A 14,748-nucleotide genomic window follows, 5' to 3' on the forward strand; every position below is an offset into this window, starting at 1 on the left:
GAGGCGGAGCCAGGGAGCCGATGGGGAAACACCCAGCACCGGGACGCTGCCGTTCAAGGGCGCTGTCCCGGGGCAAGGGTCCTGGGTCCCAAGCGGGTTTGGGGGGGAGGCTGCTGGGCGCCCGCCCGCTCGCCCGCCTCCCGGGTTATCCAATAGGTGCTCCCAGCGCAGACAATGGCAACCCCCCGCGGCCAGTAAGGAGGGGACCGGGTCAGCACCTCGCCTAGCTCTGCCAGGGGGCGCCACCCTCCGCGTCCGGCCTGGTGTCCCAGCAATACCCGCCCCCCGCCCGGCCAGCCGCTGTTTCCGGGCGGGAGCAGTTGGGTGGGACGCACTTCCGGCCGCGGCGCCCATGCGGAGTTGCTGGAGGCACCGGAGCGGCGGGACCTCCGCGCGGGGGGGAGGCCGGGCTGTGAGTCTCCCTTCTCCGGCGGGTGGGTCGCTGGGGTGTCCGAGGCCGGATCCTGCTCCCAGGGCAATCAGTGGCTCACCTCCCTCGGCCGGCTGTGGGGGCGGGGAGGCTGAGGACATGGGCCTCCCCGTGGGCGGGGATTTTGGGCTGCCCCCAACCCCACACCCCCCCTCCCCCGCTCATTTTTTCCTATGCGTGGAGAAGCCTGCCTCAAACTGTGCGGGGGAGGGGCGCAGTGAGCTCTTGGTCGCGTGGCGATACCCCCAGGGCGCTGGGAGCGGGGCCCCTGTCGTGAGCCTCAGGCGCCAGCTCCTCCGCTGTCCGCCCTGGCCAGTCCGACCCCATCCTTCGCCAAGCTCCCCTGCCCGGGGCGGAGCCACTGGGGCTCTCTTACAGCCGCACGCCGGTTTCTGCGGGGGTGGTCTGGTCTCCCAGGCAGCCCCGCTCCTGCGGAGAGCTCCGTGAAACTTTGTGCCCACGTGGGGCTCTGTTGGGACTCCCCCCGGCAGAGAGGCACAGGGCTTGTGTCGGAGGCCACCCCAGCAGACTCGGGCCCCTGCAGATCCCTTTGTGGAATTGGGGCCTAAATGTTAAACATGCATTTTGTCAGTGACTGTCACAATACTAAGTGTAAGGTTTGCAGCTGTATTTTGCAACATATGGGCAAATAGAAATAAAGTTAAACATTTGTTATGTGTCTGGAGTGAGAGAGTGCGGCTACTGCTGTTTAATTAACTAGTGTTAATGGAGCCCAGTGATTGCAAACTTTTTATGTTACCCAGGGAGTTGAAGCTGCTTAAAGAAATCTTAATTCCTGATACACTTCACAATTCATGCTGATTATAGGGCATTGATGATCTTGTGGTTAAAATACTGGACTAGGAGTCTGGTTATCTAATAAAATCTGTCTGGATTTTTTTTTTCAGCGGCATGTATTTTCATGGTAGTTAAGCACTGGTCTTAATGGACAGTTCTTCTAGCTTTGTGTATGTGTGTGTGTTGATCATTTGCTTTCTGTTCCTCAGTTGTCTTGGGATGCTTTTTCTCAGGGGATGTCTTATTGACAATGTAGGGCTTGCATTTAGACCTGAACACTGTTAGGGTTAGTGTCAGTTTAATGAGTTCCATAGCTGAAGTCTTCCTGCTGAAAATATTTTGTCCCTTGAACCACGTCTGGAAGATCTGAAACATTTATCCCATGTCACGTAGTCCAAGAACTAAGCCTACTTCCTAGACTAAACTTTGCCTGCCAGTGCCCCATGCCATGAGTCTCACCACTTCCTGCCTGGTCTCCCAGTTATTGAATTCTGCCCTCAATTAGTGTAGGACCCTACCTCCCCTCCTCCCTCAAACCTACTTAATGAATCTTGAGTCACTCCTAAATAAAACTCTTTCAGTCCATCCAATGATAAATGGATGCTGGGCAACCCCACTGACCCCCAAAGCAATTTATACCATTCTCACCCATAGATCTCAGTGGAGATGATGAGCCTTTCATGAACAAGGCCCTTTTCCACAATCATCAAAGAAATATTCAAGTGTCATCTGTCAGAACTTGCTTGAGTTTCTTTTCTTTTAGATAGGCATGACCCTCCTAGAGGAAAATTCAGCCTTTTAGGTCTTAGGTGAAAAATAGGTATTTAAATAATCCTGCTTCTCTTTTGTGTGTATGTTGCATAATAAGTGTGTGTTTTTTTCCCCCATTTGCCAGCTATGCTCTGTATCATTGGCAAAAGCAATCCATTTGACACTGGTGACAGGTGATCCCTGAGAAAAGAGATGGAGGAAAAGGACAGGAAGAAGCACCGTAAGAAGCACAGTGGGCCAAAGGCTGACAAAAAAAGGAAACGTCATCTGAATGATCTAGGACTTGGAGATGATGAGGATGCTCGGAAGAGAAACCCAAAGGCCTTTGCGGTCCAGTCTGCTGTGCGGATGGCCAGAACCTTCCACAGGTGTGGAGTCTTTTAGAGCATGATGGGCTTGATTGTTTTGTTTTCCCCAGTAAACTCATTTTTAGCTGCTGAGAGAACTGTGTTTTGCGAATCAGTCTCTGACATGCTTATACAACTAACACGGTTTACCATATCCACACAGCAATATATTTATTCTCTGTTATAAATTGGGCAGTAGCGTGGGCCTAACTGAGTCTATCATGCAGTACTAGTGTGTTTGTCTGCGTTATGGGAAAATCTGGTTAGCTCCTTAGTTGATGGAGTTGTGCATCTCTATGTGAGTAGCTGAGTCCTTAATGATTACACCTAAGTGAATGAGTCTTTGAGACACTTAGCACCTTAAAAAAAGTGTTCTTGCTTTTTTGTAACTTCTCATTAAACTTTTTTATGAATTTCTTCATAAATAGGACTCAGGATTTGAAGACGAAAAAACATCACATTCCGGTAGTTGACCGAACTCCCTTAGAGCCTCCTCCTGTGGTGGTGGTTGTCGTTGGCCCTCCAAAAGTTGGGAAGAGCACTTTAATAAAATGTCTAATTAGGAACTTTACGAGGCAAAAATTGATTGAAATACGAGGTCCTGTAACGATCGTATCAGGTGAGAACAAAAAATACAAGGAACAAATTGTTGTTTGAAACACAATATGTAGGATATGGATAAATAGTGATAAACAGAAGGGTGACTTGATCTTAGCACATGTGCATGTTTTCTCTCACACAATACATTTTGTTGTGACCTCACATATTTAAAGTATTGCAGGCAGCGTATATTGATACAGTAATCTAAGGAAACTGTCAATTTGAAAATATCTTTTAAAAAATGAGTTAAAAGTCGTTTAAGGCACTACTCCTCTTACCCATTTTTGTAGTTTTATAATCACACTTTCCAATTTCTTTTTAAAAATTTGTCTCTCCCTGTTGTTGTTTGGAAAAACACAAGCAAAGGTGAGATTGACAATTCACAATTGTGATATCAAATGCACCAAGTAAGCAAATATTTTCCTCCTGTTTTTCAGTTACAGTAATTTTAAATGTTGTTTGTAACAGTAGTGTGTAAATATTTCCTAGCAGATGCGTGGCTTTCTTGTGCCTTAAGAAAATAAGATACCTTCCTTATCATAAATTTTTAACATTTCGTCTATACATTACACATACAAAAACTGTTACAAGAATATTATTAAAATTGCAAAATCAAGCACCCAAAAGTTAGGAAATGCCATAATTAAAGTTATCCAACCTTTGTGCATATTAATTATGGTACAGTCTTTAATTATATGATCATATACACTGGACTCTCGCTAGAACACGTGTCTATATAGCATGAATTCGCATGTAACACGGTCGCGGCCATGAATCCCAAATTTAATTACTTTAATTGGAATTCATTTTAATGCGGTCCATGCTGTAATACGGTGCCACGCATTGATCCCAAATCCCACGTTCTAGCGAGGGTCAGGTGTACTAATTTTTCCACAGGACCCCATTTTATTCAGCACACAGCCTGGATGGTGCTCAGTTAATGATCAGCTAATCAGTATTTTGTTTTCTTCTCATTCAATGTGTGGTACCAGGCCTTATTTACTACGTGCTATTCAAACCCTGCTCTGAAGACAGAATCCTTAATTTCTTCATGGACTTTTCTGTGGCATTCTTCACTATAGTATCTGAACCGTCACAAATATTAATGTTATTTTCACAACACTGTTGTGAGGTGAGGGGAACCAGGTGGTATTGTCTACGGCGCAGATTAAGGTCAAAAGTGTCTCTTGATTTTTGGGTGCCCAATTTGAAATTTGGGTGATCTAATTTTTTGAAGTACTTTGTGCTTTGAACATATAAAATCCTAAACCCGTTGTCTTCAGTTGTAGCTGAGTTCTCCACACTTTTGCAAGTGTGGAACCCTTGGTCTCCAGTCAGGCCACCTAAAGCGAGGAACACACAATTAATGGCTACTTGTGAATAGTTTGGTTTAAGTGGCTTGATTAGCATTGCATAGGAACTCTGTGGTAGAAGTGGGGATAAAACCCAGTTCTCTGGGGCAGCATTCAACTGCCTTAAACATTATCCTTTCTTTGTAATTCTCCGGCAAAGTCAATACATACCTGCTTTCTGTAAAAATGAAACAGGGATCCTATAGATAAGGCTGTGAGTCTGTCACCGATATCACAGATTCCATGACTTTCTGTGACTTTTGCAGTGGCTGGTGCTGGCTCAGGGGCTCAAGGTAGGCAGCCCCTGGGCCAGCAGCAGCAGTTTGGGTGTGTGGGAGGGGGCTCAGGGCTAGGGGTTGGAGGGTGTGTATGTGTGTGTGGGGGGGCTCCCCGGCTCCCACTGGCATTTCCCCCCTGCAGCTCCTAGGTGGGGGCTCCACGCCGCAAGCTGCCTGAACCTGCAGGACCTGCCCTTGCAGCTCCCATTGGCTGCGGTAGCCGGCACTTGTGTGGAAGTAGCGGAGCTCCTGCCCTGGTCCCTGCATCTGCCACATAGGAGCTGCAGGGACGCGGAGCTGGGTAGGAAGGCCCCCCCCACCCCCCACCAGTTGGGGTCCCAGGCTATGTCCCGCAGCCCAGCCCCCCTCTCCCCCAGTACCAGCGGGGGTCTCAGGTCACATGCCTCAGCACCTCTGGCATCCCTGGATTGCCCCCTCCCCCAAGCACCCGTGCGGCCCCCCCCCGCCCAAGTTTTAGGAAAGGTGGGTATTTTTAGCTAAAGTCATGGTCAGGTCTCAGGCCCATGAATTTTTGTTTATGGCCTGTGACCTGTCCATGACTTTTTTAGTAAAAATACCCGTGACTTAGCCTTACCTATAGATAACTGTTGTCTCTATTACTCAGTCCTGCTCCATCCCTAGAACAGGGCTAGCCTGTGCACCAAGTGAGACAGAAGGCCTGTGGCAAAAATAGTATATGCTTATGTAACAGACTATCGTAACAGAGCTTTGCAACCTGATCTGAACCTGTCAGAACCAGATTACAAGTGCCTGCCTCTCGCCAGGTCAGATATGACTTTTCTGAACGTTTGAACTTGGGTCTCCTGACCATTGGGTTATGGGATATCCTGGGGCAGGTGTCCCTCACCTCTCCTATTTTACTTTTTTATAAATAATTAGTCATTGGAGCAGGGGCTAGAACTTGGATCTCCTGCATCCCAGGTGAGTTCCTTAATCACCAGGCTAGAGAGCCGTTCTCACTCTTTCTCTGGCCCAATGACTACTGTTTGTCATTATGATTTACCACTGTAAATGTTGAATAATCATGGAAAATTTCAGCCCAAGTGGTTAAAGTTTGACAAAGTTACAAGCAACTGAAAAATGGGTCTTATAAAATGGGGAATGTCAGCCAACTAGAAGAGCCAGGGGGTGCTCCCAGCCCCCCTATCATTAGGCGCGTAAGAAGTTTGAACTGGGAAGAAAATGTTGGCTAATCTAGTCCATCCGTTCTATTATGGGAGAGCAACCTGTAATCCAGGAGAACAGCTGCACAATAAATCAGCACAAAGCCAACAGGAATTTAAAATTCTGCTGTCTCTGTCCGTTTAATCTCCCTTGCTGCTCTTCTGTTGGATATTTTTATAGGGAAATAAATTTATCTATCAAAGGTGGCATTACTTGGTATGAATCCTTTCAATAAATAAATCTGAGTAGCATTCCAACATGTAAGCATAGCTAATTAGGGAAGTCAGCTGTATCAACACAGTATTGTAGCAGAATTGATGAAATAGCTGAGACCATTGAGGTTAAGATAAAATATCTTTAGTTGGTTCACTTTTGTTTTTCCTTAAATTTGCATTTTCTTCACAGGTAAAAGGCGTAGGCTGACCATTATTGAATGTGGATGCGACATTAACACAATGATTGATCTGGCTAAAGTTGCAGATTTGGTAAGTCAGCAATTGTGGAAATAATACCTTTGCCTAGATCACACCTACATATTATTGGCCTGATCTTTACTCCCATTGCAGTCACTGGTTAAACTCCCTTTGACTTCAGTAGGAGCAGGAGGGGTCCCTAAAAGGCCTAATTTTCTGGAGCAGTCGCTGGGACTTTACCAGATGTAACAAGGGGGAAACTGCCTTTGAATGTCTACTGACCCTCTGTTGTCCATTCCACTTCTGAACCTTAATGAAAAATCTCTTTAAGAAACCAAAACGGAACAGCAACTTTACGCTAAACAAATTCCAATTCAGCCCTATTGACATTTGAAATGGTTTGTTAAAACATAAGAATGGCTATAGTGGGTCAGACCAATGGTTCATGTAGCCCAGTATCCTGTCTTCCGACTGTGGCTAATGCCAGGTGCTTTAGAGGGAATGAACAGAACAAGCAATCATCAAGTGATCCATCCCGTCATCCACTCGCAGCTTCTGGTAAACAGAGGCTAGGGACACTCAGAGAATGGTGTTGCATCCCATTGATGGATCTATCTGCAATGAACTTATCTAGTTCTTTTTTGAACCCTGTTATAGTTTTGGCCTTCTCAACATCCCCTGGCAAAGAGTTACTCAGGTTGACTCTGTTGTGTGAAGTACTTTTTAATCTCTCCTTATATGAAAGTTGTTCCATACCCCAATAATTTTTGTTGCCCATCTCTGTACATTTTAAAATTCCAATATATCTGTTTTTTTTTTTTTTTTTTTGAGATGGAGCGACCAGATCTGTATGCAGTACTCAAGATATTGGTGTACCGTGGATTTATATAAAGGCATTATAATATTTTCTCTCATCTAGTTTTTTCCTAATGGTTCCTAACATTCTGTTAGCTTTTTTTGACTGCTGCTGAATATTGAGTGAACTATCCACAATGACTCCGAGATCGCTTTCTTGAGTAGTAACAGCTAATTTAGACTCCATCATTTTGCATATATAGTTGAGATTGTTTTTCAATGTGCATTACTTTGCATTTATCTACATTTAATATCATCTGCCTTTTTGTTGCCCAGTCACCCAGTTTTGTGAGATCCCTTTGTAACTCTGCGCAGTCTATTTTGGACTTATCTATCTTGAGTAATTGTGTATCGTCACCTCACTGTCAAATTTTGCTACCTCAATGTTTACCCCTTTTTCCAGATCATTTATGAATATGTTGAACAACACTGGTCCGAGTACAGACTCCTGGGGAAACACCACTATTTACCTCGCTCCCTTCTGAAAACTGATCATTTATTGCAATCCTTCGTTTCCTGTCTTTTAACCAGTCTCTTATCCATGTCTCTTATCCCATGTCTGCTTACTTTGCTTAAGAGCCTTTGGTGAGGGAACTTGTCAAAGCTTTCTGAAAGGCTAAATACACTATATCCACTGGATTACCCTTGTCCGCATGTTTGTTGACCCCCTCAGAGAACTCTAATAGAAGAAAAAAATTCTACAATGATCAGATTGTTCACTAAAGTGTGGAAAGAGAAACATACTGCTACATCATTTGGGTTCATCTGATGCATCTAGCTGGTGAACCTTGGATTTGAAGGTCTGAGTGCTGCAGTCAGAGTGTTTTCAGATGTTTTCAGTGTTTTCAATTCTGTAATTTACCTCCCTCTTTGGTCAAGCATATCTGAGTCTGTTGATCTTCAGGACAGGGTGCAAAGCCAACTTGTCTACTCAGATTTTTTGACTGAGGTGGTGGATATGGAATATATTTTTGCTGATAGTTGATTGTGGGGTTATTTTTGGCAATTGTTGAATTGACCAGCTAATCTCAGTAGTCTTCTACTGCATACATGTTCTTTGAGACAATGAGATGCATTTAAAACATAAATAATAGATATGGCATATGCCTGAGGTTATGAATGTATGCCGAGAAGCACTATATCAGTTTGATTGTCACAAGGTTAGGAGGACTTAGTTACTGACGGAGCCATAAGCCATTAATTCCTTTGCGTCTTAGGGCTTGTCTACACTTACCAGACCCACTAAATCAACTGCCGATCGCTCTCCCCTCAATTCCTGTACTCCCACCTAATTGAGAAGAGTAAGGGGAGTCGACGGGAGAGCGTCTCCCATCGACGTTGCGTAGTGTGGATCCCATAGTAAGTAGGTCTAAGGTACGTCGATTTGAGTTACGCTATTCACGTAACTTAAATTGAGTAGCTTAGATCGACTTTTCCCTTTAGTGTAGACAAGGCCTTAGGCTCCTTGTTGCTGAGGACCTAATTAGCTTTGCCTCATGTTCATGTGGCTACAGGAGACGATTATCCTATGTCAATGTTCTGCTCCGTTATCATCATCTCTGTGACACATTACAGTAATTGCAACATACGAAGGAAGTTTGTTTACCTCACTTGTACCAAAGACCTGTTTATGATCTTAGATGCTCTAGTCCCTTAAGGCATTACTGCAGTAGTCTCTTGAGGTAACCTAATCTTTGGTTGCATTTGTCAGATACCCAAAACAATCAGGGCCTTTATCTTTTCTAATTTAATCAGACATTCCTGCAAATATTGATAAAAGCTCAGTCTTGCATGTTTTAAGAGCGGACAAAGTTTGTTAGCTGAAGAGGGCCAGATTCTGATACTCTTACTCCTGTTTCGTATTATCTTACTCCTCAAAGAGCCTCATTACTGTTTGAGCAGTAAGAGGCTACTTAACTAAATAAGGATCTATCCCTCGTTGCTGGGACTAACACTTTTTTTTGCAGAGGTGGTGATTGTCCAGGGGGAGACTCTTGTCTGTGGGGGTGTGGTTTTTGTTTGTTTTTTTGTCCTCCTGTAATTTTTCTGGAGAGCGGGAAACAAAGTGAAGAAAAATTATAAATATATATAGATTTAGGAGAGGGGACTTGATTTCTTAGCCTTCTCTAAACTAAGAAGGGCTTAAGACACAACTTTTAATTTAAAAGGCCACAATTGGCTCACTAGGTTGTGTGAAAATCCTTGGGAGACTGCCTGACTCCTTGAGATTAAAAATTTATCAAAGCCAACAACAGACTGGATGAAGAGATGGATCCTGTTTAAAAGCATGACTATTTAATTAGTTGAAGATGCTGATGAGGACATCTCAATAGCACCAGAGTAAATTGTTTCATTCACTTTCAGGTTCTTATGCTCATTGATGCCAGCTTTGGATTTGAGATGGAAACCTTTGAATTCTTGAACATCTGCCAAGTACATGGGTTTCCCAAAATCATGGGTGTCCTTACCCACCTGGATACCTTCAAGAACAACAAACAGTTAAAGAAGACCAAAAAGAGATTAAAACACAGATTCTGGACAGAAGTATATCAGGTATAATACCAAACAGTTATTTTTCATAAATGTTTGAACTGTGGAAATTGATTTAGGGGTGGGGAAAATATTCAAGTATTTAAATGTACTGCATTTGTTTGTTCACAAATGTTACTGAAAGACAAGGCACTGCTAGTGTAGCATTTAGCATTGAGACTCAGATTATACAATCTTTCTCTTTCTTGAAAATTGACTTGTGTAATTGAGCTCTATCACTAAACAATAGAGCTGTTACAGCACTAGAGCCCAGTAGTCATTCACACAAGTAATGATGTGGGTAGGGGGTTGCAGGATCAAATCCTAAATTCATAAAAGCCAGATGGTGTTGCTTTGCAGACTTTAATGCGGTGTCTAACAATGCTAATGTTGTGTAGCTTCTGTATTTGTGTTGCGCCTGCTGCTGAAAAAAGACATGATTTCTGTGAAACATACGTCTGCCCTTTAACAGATGCAAAAGCAAGTCTTTGCTGTTGTTGTGAGCCTTGCACACCTGGTGCCAAATTGTTGGGGATAATTTTTTGCCTTGATGGAGGGGAGATAATTAACAGAAGTTAACTCAAATCTATTGGAGGCAATTGTAACTTGTTGAATGCAGTCTCTTGCTTTAGTTTTAATGAGGTAGGAATTTAATTGGGGTAAGGTGTTTTTTTTGTTTTTTTTTTGTTAAACTTTTAATATAAATTTGATTTAGGGTGCCAAGCTGTTTTATCTCTCTGGGATGGTACACGGAGAGTACCAAAAGCAGGAAATTCATAATCTGGGACGCTTTATCTCTGTTATGAAATTCCGTCCACTTACATGGCAGACATCTCACCCATATGTCCTAGCAGACAGGTACGTGGTTTTCTTTTTTCCTCAATTCTCTGTTTGTCCTCTGCACTCGCACCCCCAAGTTCTGTTTTTATAAGAATGTAACAGCCAGTCAGTTGATAATGGCTAAATTAAAGTTTAATCTCTTTTTTATTACTGACATAAATGAGGGGAAATCAGTGATGTAAGAGGTGTATTTTCAATCCTGTGCATGTAAGTTTAGCCATGCAGCTCCGCTCATGTCAGTATGAGGGAATGTGTAATTCTGTTCCTGTACACTTCTGAAAAAATTTATTTTAATAGCACAGTTATGTAACTGTTGGGCATGCAAATGACGAATTTAATGTGTAGCTAGAATTTTATAGAGTTATCCATTACTGTGGCGGCTGGTGCATGGTCTTTATTGCTATAAATGAGTGCAACCCCACTAAATTAAAAAATCAGTTATAATAATTTGCCATCTGACTTCTGTGGAGCTGAGCCCACTTAAGTCAGTGGTAAACTTGGCCTGGTGACTTCAGTGTAAGTTTGATTTGTTCACAGACTTGTAGGTTGAAGCAGTAAATGTGTCTTTAGAATGCTACAGGATATTTGAACACTGTCCATAAAACATTTAAACAAAATTGCTGCGTGATTATGTTGAACTGCTCTGAAACCACAGCATCCCAATAGTTTAACAGCAGATAGTGAACATATCACTCTGATCTCTAATCACTGGAATGGCTCTCCATTGAATACGGAGTCTACTTCAAGGTCTCTATCCTGAATTTCAAAACTCTCCATGGGATTGGCTCTAGCCACCTGAGAGATTGTGTCTCCTTCTGTGTCCATGATCTCACACAACAGCTAGTTCCACTGGAACAATGCATCTGTCTACAAAAAGCGGGAGGGGAAGTTTGTGGCTTCTGAAGACTGTACTTTCAGAGGAGCTGGACCTAGCTCACTCTTGGAAGACATTAACAGAAATCAATTTAAAAAAACAAGCCTTGCTTCTTTCAAAGTCCCATTCACTCATAAATGAGGGGAGGGAAATACCTATGAACTGATCAGATTATTTTTCTTGCAATTTGGGAAAGAGGTAAGAAACAGACATTTTGTTTTTTGCTTTTAAATACCAGGGCAGTGCTTAAGTGATGTGGTCGGAGAAGTACTTAGAAAGATGATACACAAAGTTCTCTGAAATGCACAGAGCACATTTGGGGAAAAGAAGAAAAAATATTCTCTAAATCTTCCAGTTCCAGTTTTAGGTGTTAGCTTAACGTTATTGTGCATGAGAGCCTAAAAGTGAAATTGGCTAGAAAGTGACTATAAACAAAAATGAAACTGATTCAATTGTTTTCACTTTCTGCCCCCAGATAAAGGAGAAATGCCCCAAATGAACACACACTTAATCTTTCAGAGATGTAGTATTAGATGAAATGTTATACATTTAAAAATAAAATTATCATCTAAAATATTCAACACACAAGAATATTTAACCAAAAATAAGACTTTGACATGACAGCGTGCTTTATTGTGTTCCTATTATCAAACAGTGAAAATGTCAAAAAATGAGATTATACGATGTTTGTGATTTTTTTTTTTTAAATAAAGCTGCAATAGTAGTTTAATGTAGCAAGTGCAATAATTTGCTTCAGTACTTTCTTTATGGAGGATGATAGTTGAGAGACTATATTTCTAATATCTCTTCTGATATTCCGTAGAATGGAAGACTTGACAAACCCAGAAGATGTTCGAGTCAATCCAAAGTGTGACAGAAAGGTGTCACTTTATGGCTACTTAAGAGGGGCATACCTAAAAAACAAAAGCCAAATTCACATGCCAGGTAATATATCTAATCTCTTAAAATTCTTATTATTTTGATGATTTATAGCTTGTAATGCTATTACTGTTAAAGGGATAGTTTACATCTGTAAAAGACCACCGTACTATAGTTAATATTTTAATATTAATATTTTGTAAAACTTTTAATTGAGAAATCTTCTTGCAGTGCTAAATCTAAACACAATAACAAAGTACTAGCATTGAAAACCAGAAAATGAAATTGATCAGTGTAGTTACGCTCTCTAGGATGATTGAAATGCAAAAAAAAGTAGTGTTAATAATGAAAAGTAAGTTAGGCTTATTTCAAATGAAAAGTATTATGTAGCGTAATAAATGAATACTAATTAATGATAACTTAGTGATTTAAGTTATTTTCTTTTTAACAATGCTGAGATGATGTTAGTAATGAAGATAAGTGTATATTTACAGGAGTAAGTTGCCAGTGATTTATAGTCCACTAGCTGATTAATTTGTAGAATGTTTTCCAGACTTAGTGGTAGGTCTTAAAAGTATTGCATGTGGTTTATCTATGCAGCGTACTATTGATGTTAAATCACTGCATGCCACAGTAGAGCCCCTTTACCTCTTTATGGTGAACTGTACAGGTGTGTTGTTTTTTTGTTTTGTTTTTTTGTTTGTTTTGTTTTTTAAATTAGAGCTTTGTCAAAATCCTTTTCTTCCTTGTTCGCTAACCCAGGTGTAGGGGACTTTACTGTGAGCGATGTGAGTTTCCTGCCAGACCCCTGTGCACTTCCTGAACAGCAGAAAAAGCGTTCCTTAAATGAGAAGGATAAACTTATTTATGCCCCACTGTCAGGAGTTGGAGGTGTAGTGTATGACAAAGATGCTGTTTATATTGACCTTGGTGGAAGTCATGCTCATCAAGATGAAGAGGTGAGGAGAAAGTCTGTTTCTTTGAGTTCTCTGTTCTCCAGTAGAATATAGCTTCTGCCTAAAGAGGCAAAGCAATGGTGCTTGGAAACAGGTTTTTTTTGTTTGTTTTTTTGTTTTTTAAACATCAACCCAAATGATATGCAAACATATCCTTATCCTTAAATATCTTATTAACCACCTTTCTTTCTACAATGATTAAAATAGTTTGTGTGTGTTTGTTTTTCCCAATTACCCTCTCTCAAAAGCTGTGGAAAACAGCTAAGGAAATAATTAATAATAAATTCTTACATAGCTTATTTTTCTTCAGATACTTACCAAGCATTAACTAAGTGTCATGCCATCCCTGAGAACAGGGCCTATGTATTTAGGCTCATTTTGCAGGTGGGGAAATTGAGGGAGAGTGATTGTATCTCATCCAAGAAAGTTGCTCTCCGAGGCAGGGCTTGAACTTTTTCTCTGTCTTGTGCTCAGACCATTTCAAATATTATGGTGCATGAGTTAAAATAATGTTAAATGTACTATATGTTTTTTACACACTGGTAAGGAGCCCATCTCTGTAATTTGCATGGTTTAATATTGAGTCTGTTCCTGTTGCCCAGTTTTAGGCAGTTTTAAAAATTTGTTGATAGTTCAATAGACATTTGTATAATTGATCTATTAAACAGAAAAAAATCTTTTGGTTTGTCAGGAAGAAGTGAGACCAAATCATGAACTTGTCCAAAGCCTCATCTCCACACATTCCACCATTGACGTTAAGATGGCTTCAAGCAAAGTGTCTCTTTTCATGGACTCCAAACCATTAGGTTCAGAAGATGTGGAAAACCAAGAGTAAGTTTTGAATTTTACCAAGCAGTGGGAGACAGAACAACTTGATTAGAAGAGGCATAACACAGGCAACAGCTTTGGCCACTTGTGTAGCTTAGTTAATAGCTGTTTCAGTGGGCTGATATTAAAGGTGTGTGGCTTGCTTGCATGGCACATGCACAGAAAGAGTTTGGGAGAGGTTTATTGTAGAAGAGAAACAGGAGTACGGAGCTCTAAAACTTAAAGCAGACCTGTTTAAACTTCATGACTCTGTTCCCAACCTTCATTAGAACCAGAGTAAGAGGAGATCATCACACTTATTTTCAGTAGTGATTTTATCAGGGTTTGAACTTTTTTATGAGTTAAAAAGCGCTGTTTCCTACTCTTCTGTATCAGTCCTCCCCTAAACGTGGAAAACATAATTCAACCTCAACTAAACAATAGGTAGGCGTGGGAGTAAGGATGCTTCAGGATGTGGGCATGGATGTTTATAGGAGAATTAATTGTAGAATGGGTATATTTGCTTTCACCTTTAGACATGCATCTAGTTTTTTTTTTTTTTTGGCCATTTTTGTTTTTGGGCACGGTAAATTATGATTATCCATTAGGTATTAACTTTTCAGAATGGAATAATCAGTACAAAGTTCTTCTTTTGTCAGGTCTTAAGAGGAGAAGAAATCTAAGCTTTATTTGCACTTTCTCTGTTTAGTGTAGTTAGTCCTGAAAGATAAGTAATCATGGTTGTAAATTTCACTGGTCTTTGTTTGAGCAACTCTGGGATTGCAGACTTCAAAATAATGTTCAGAATAGGAGTATATTTCTAATTATAGAAGA

At 41.3% G+C, this 14,748-nt stretch overlaps 1 protein-coding gene across 10 annotated transcripts in view; it reads left to right on the forward strand.

Annotated features, from left to right (window-relative positions):
• Nucleotides 1-14,748, forward strand: part of BMS1 (BMS1 ribosome biogenesis factor) — a 40,391-nt gene continuing 25,643 nt past the window's right edge. Inside the window, exons 1-10 of one of the 10 annotated variants that reach the window (XM_043551205.1) lie at nucleotides 1-412; nucleotides 1,339-1,404; nucleotides 2,124-2,367; nucleotides 2,775-2,965; nucleotides 6,167-6,246; nucleotides 9,394-9,582; nucleotides 10,274-10,416; nucleotides 12,096-12,217; nucleotides 12,914-13,110; nucleotides 13,799-13,938. In XM_043551205.1, the coding sequence (XP_043407140.1) occupies nucleotides 2,192-2,367; nucleotides 2,775-2,965; nucleotides 6,167-6,246; nucleotides 9,394-9,582; nucleotides 10,274-10,416; nucleotides 12,096-12,217; nucleotides 12,914-13,110; nucleotides 13,799-13,938 (1,238 nt within the window). In that variant the 5' untranslated portion in view covers nucleotides 1-412; nucleotides 1,339-1,404; nucleotides 2,124-2,191. Of the gene's footprint in view, nucleotides 435-1,338; nucleotides 1,405-2,123; nucleotides 2,368-2,774; nucleotides 2,966-6,166; nucleotides 6,247-9,393; nucleotides 9,583-10,273; nucleotides 10,417-12,095; nucleotides 12,218-12,913; nucleotides 13,111-13,798; nucleotides 13,939-14,748 lie in introns of those variants that run through there. The other 9 variants (XM_043551207.1, XM_037904056.2, XM_043551206.1 and 6 more) reach the window with 9 other exon arrangements.

The sequence above is a fragment of the Chelonia mydas genome, chromosome 7 (genome assembly GCF_015237465.2).
Source record: "Chelonia mydas isolate rCheMyd1 chromosome 7, rCheMyd1.pri.v2, whole genome shotgun sequence".
Lineage (NCBI taxonomy): Eukaryota > Metazoa > Chordata > Testudines > Cheloniidae > Chelonia > Chelonia mydas.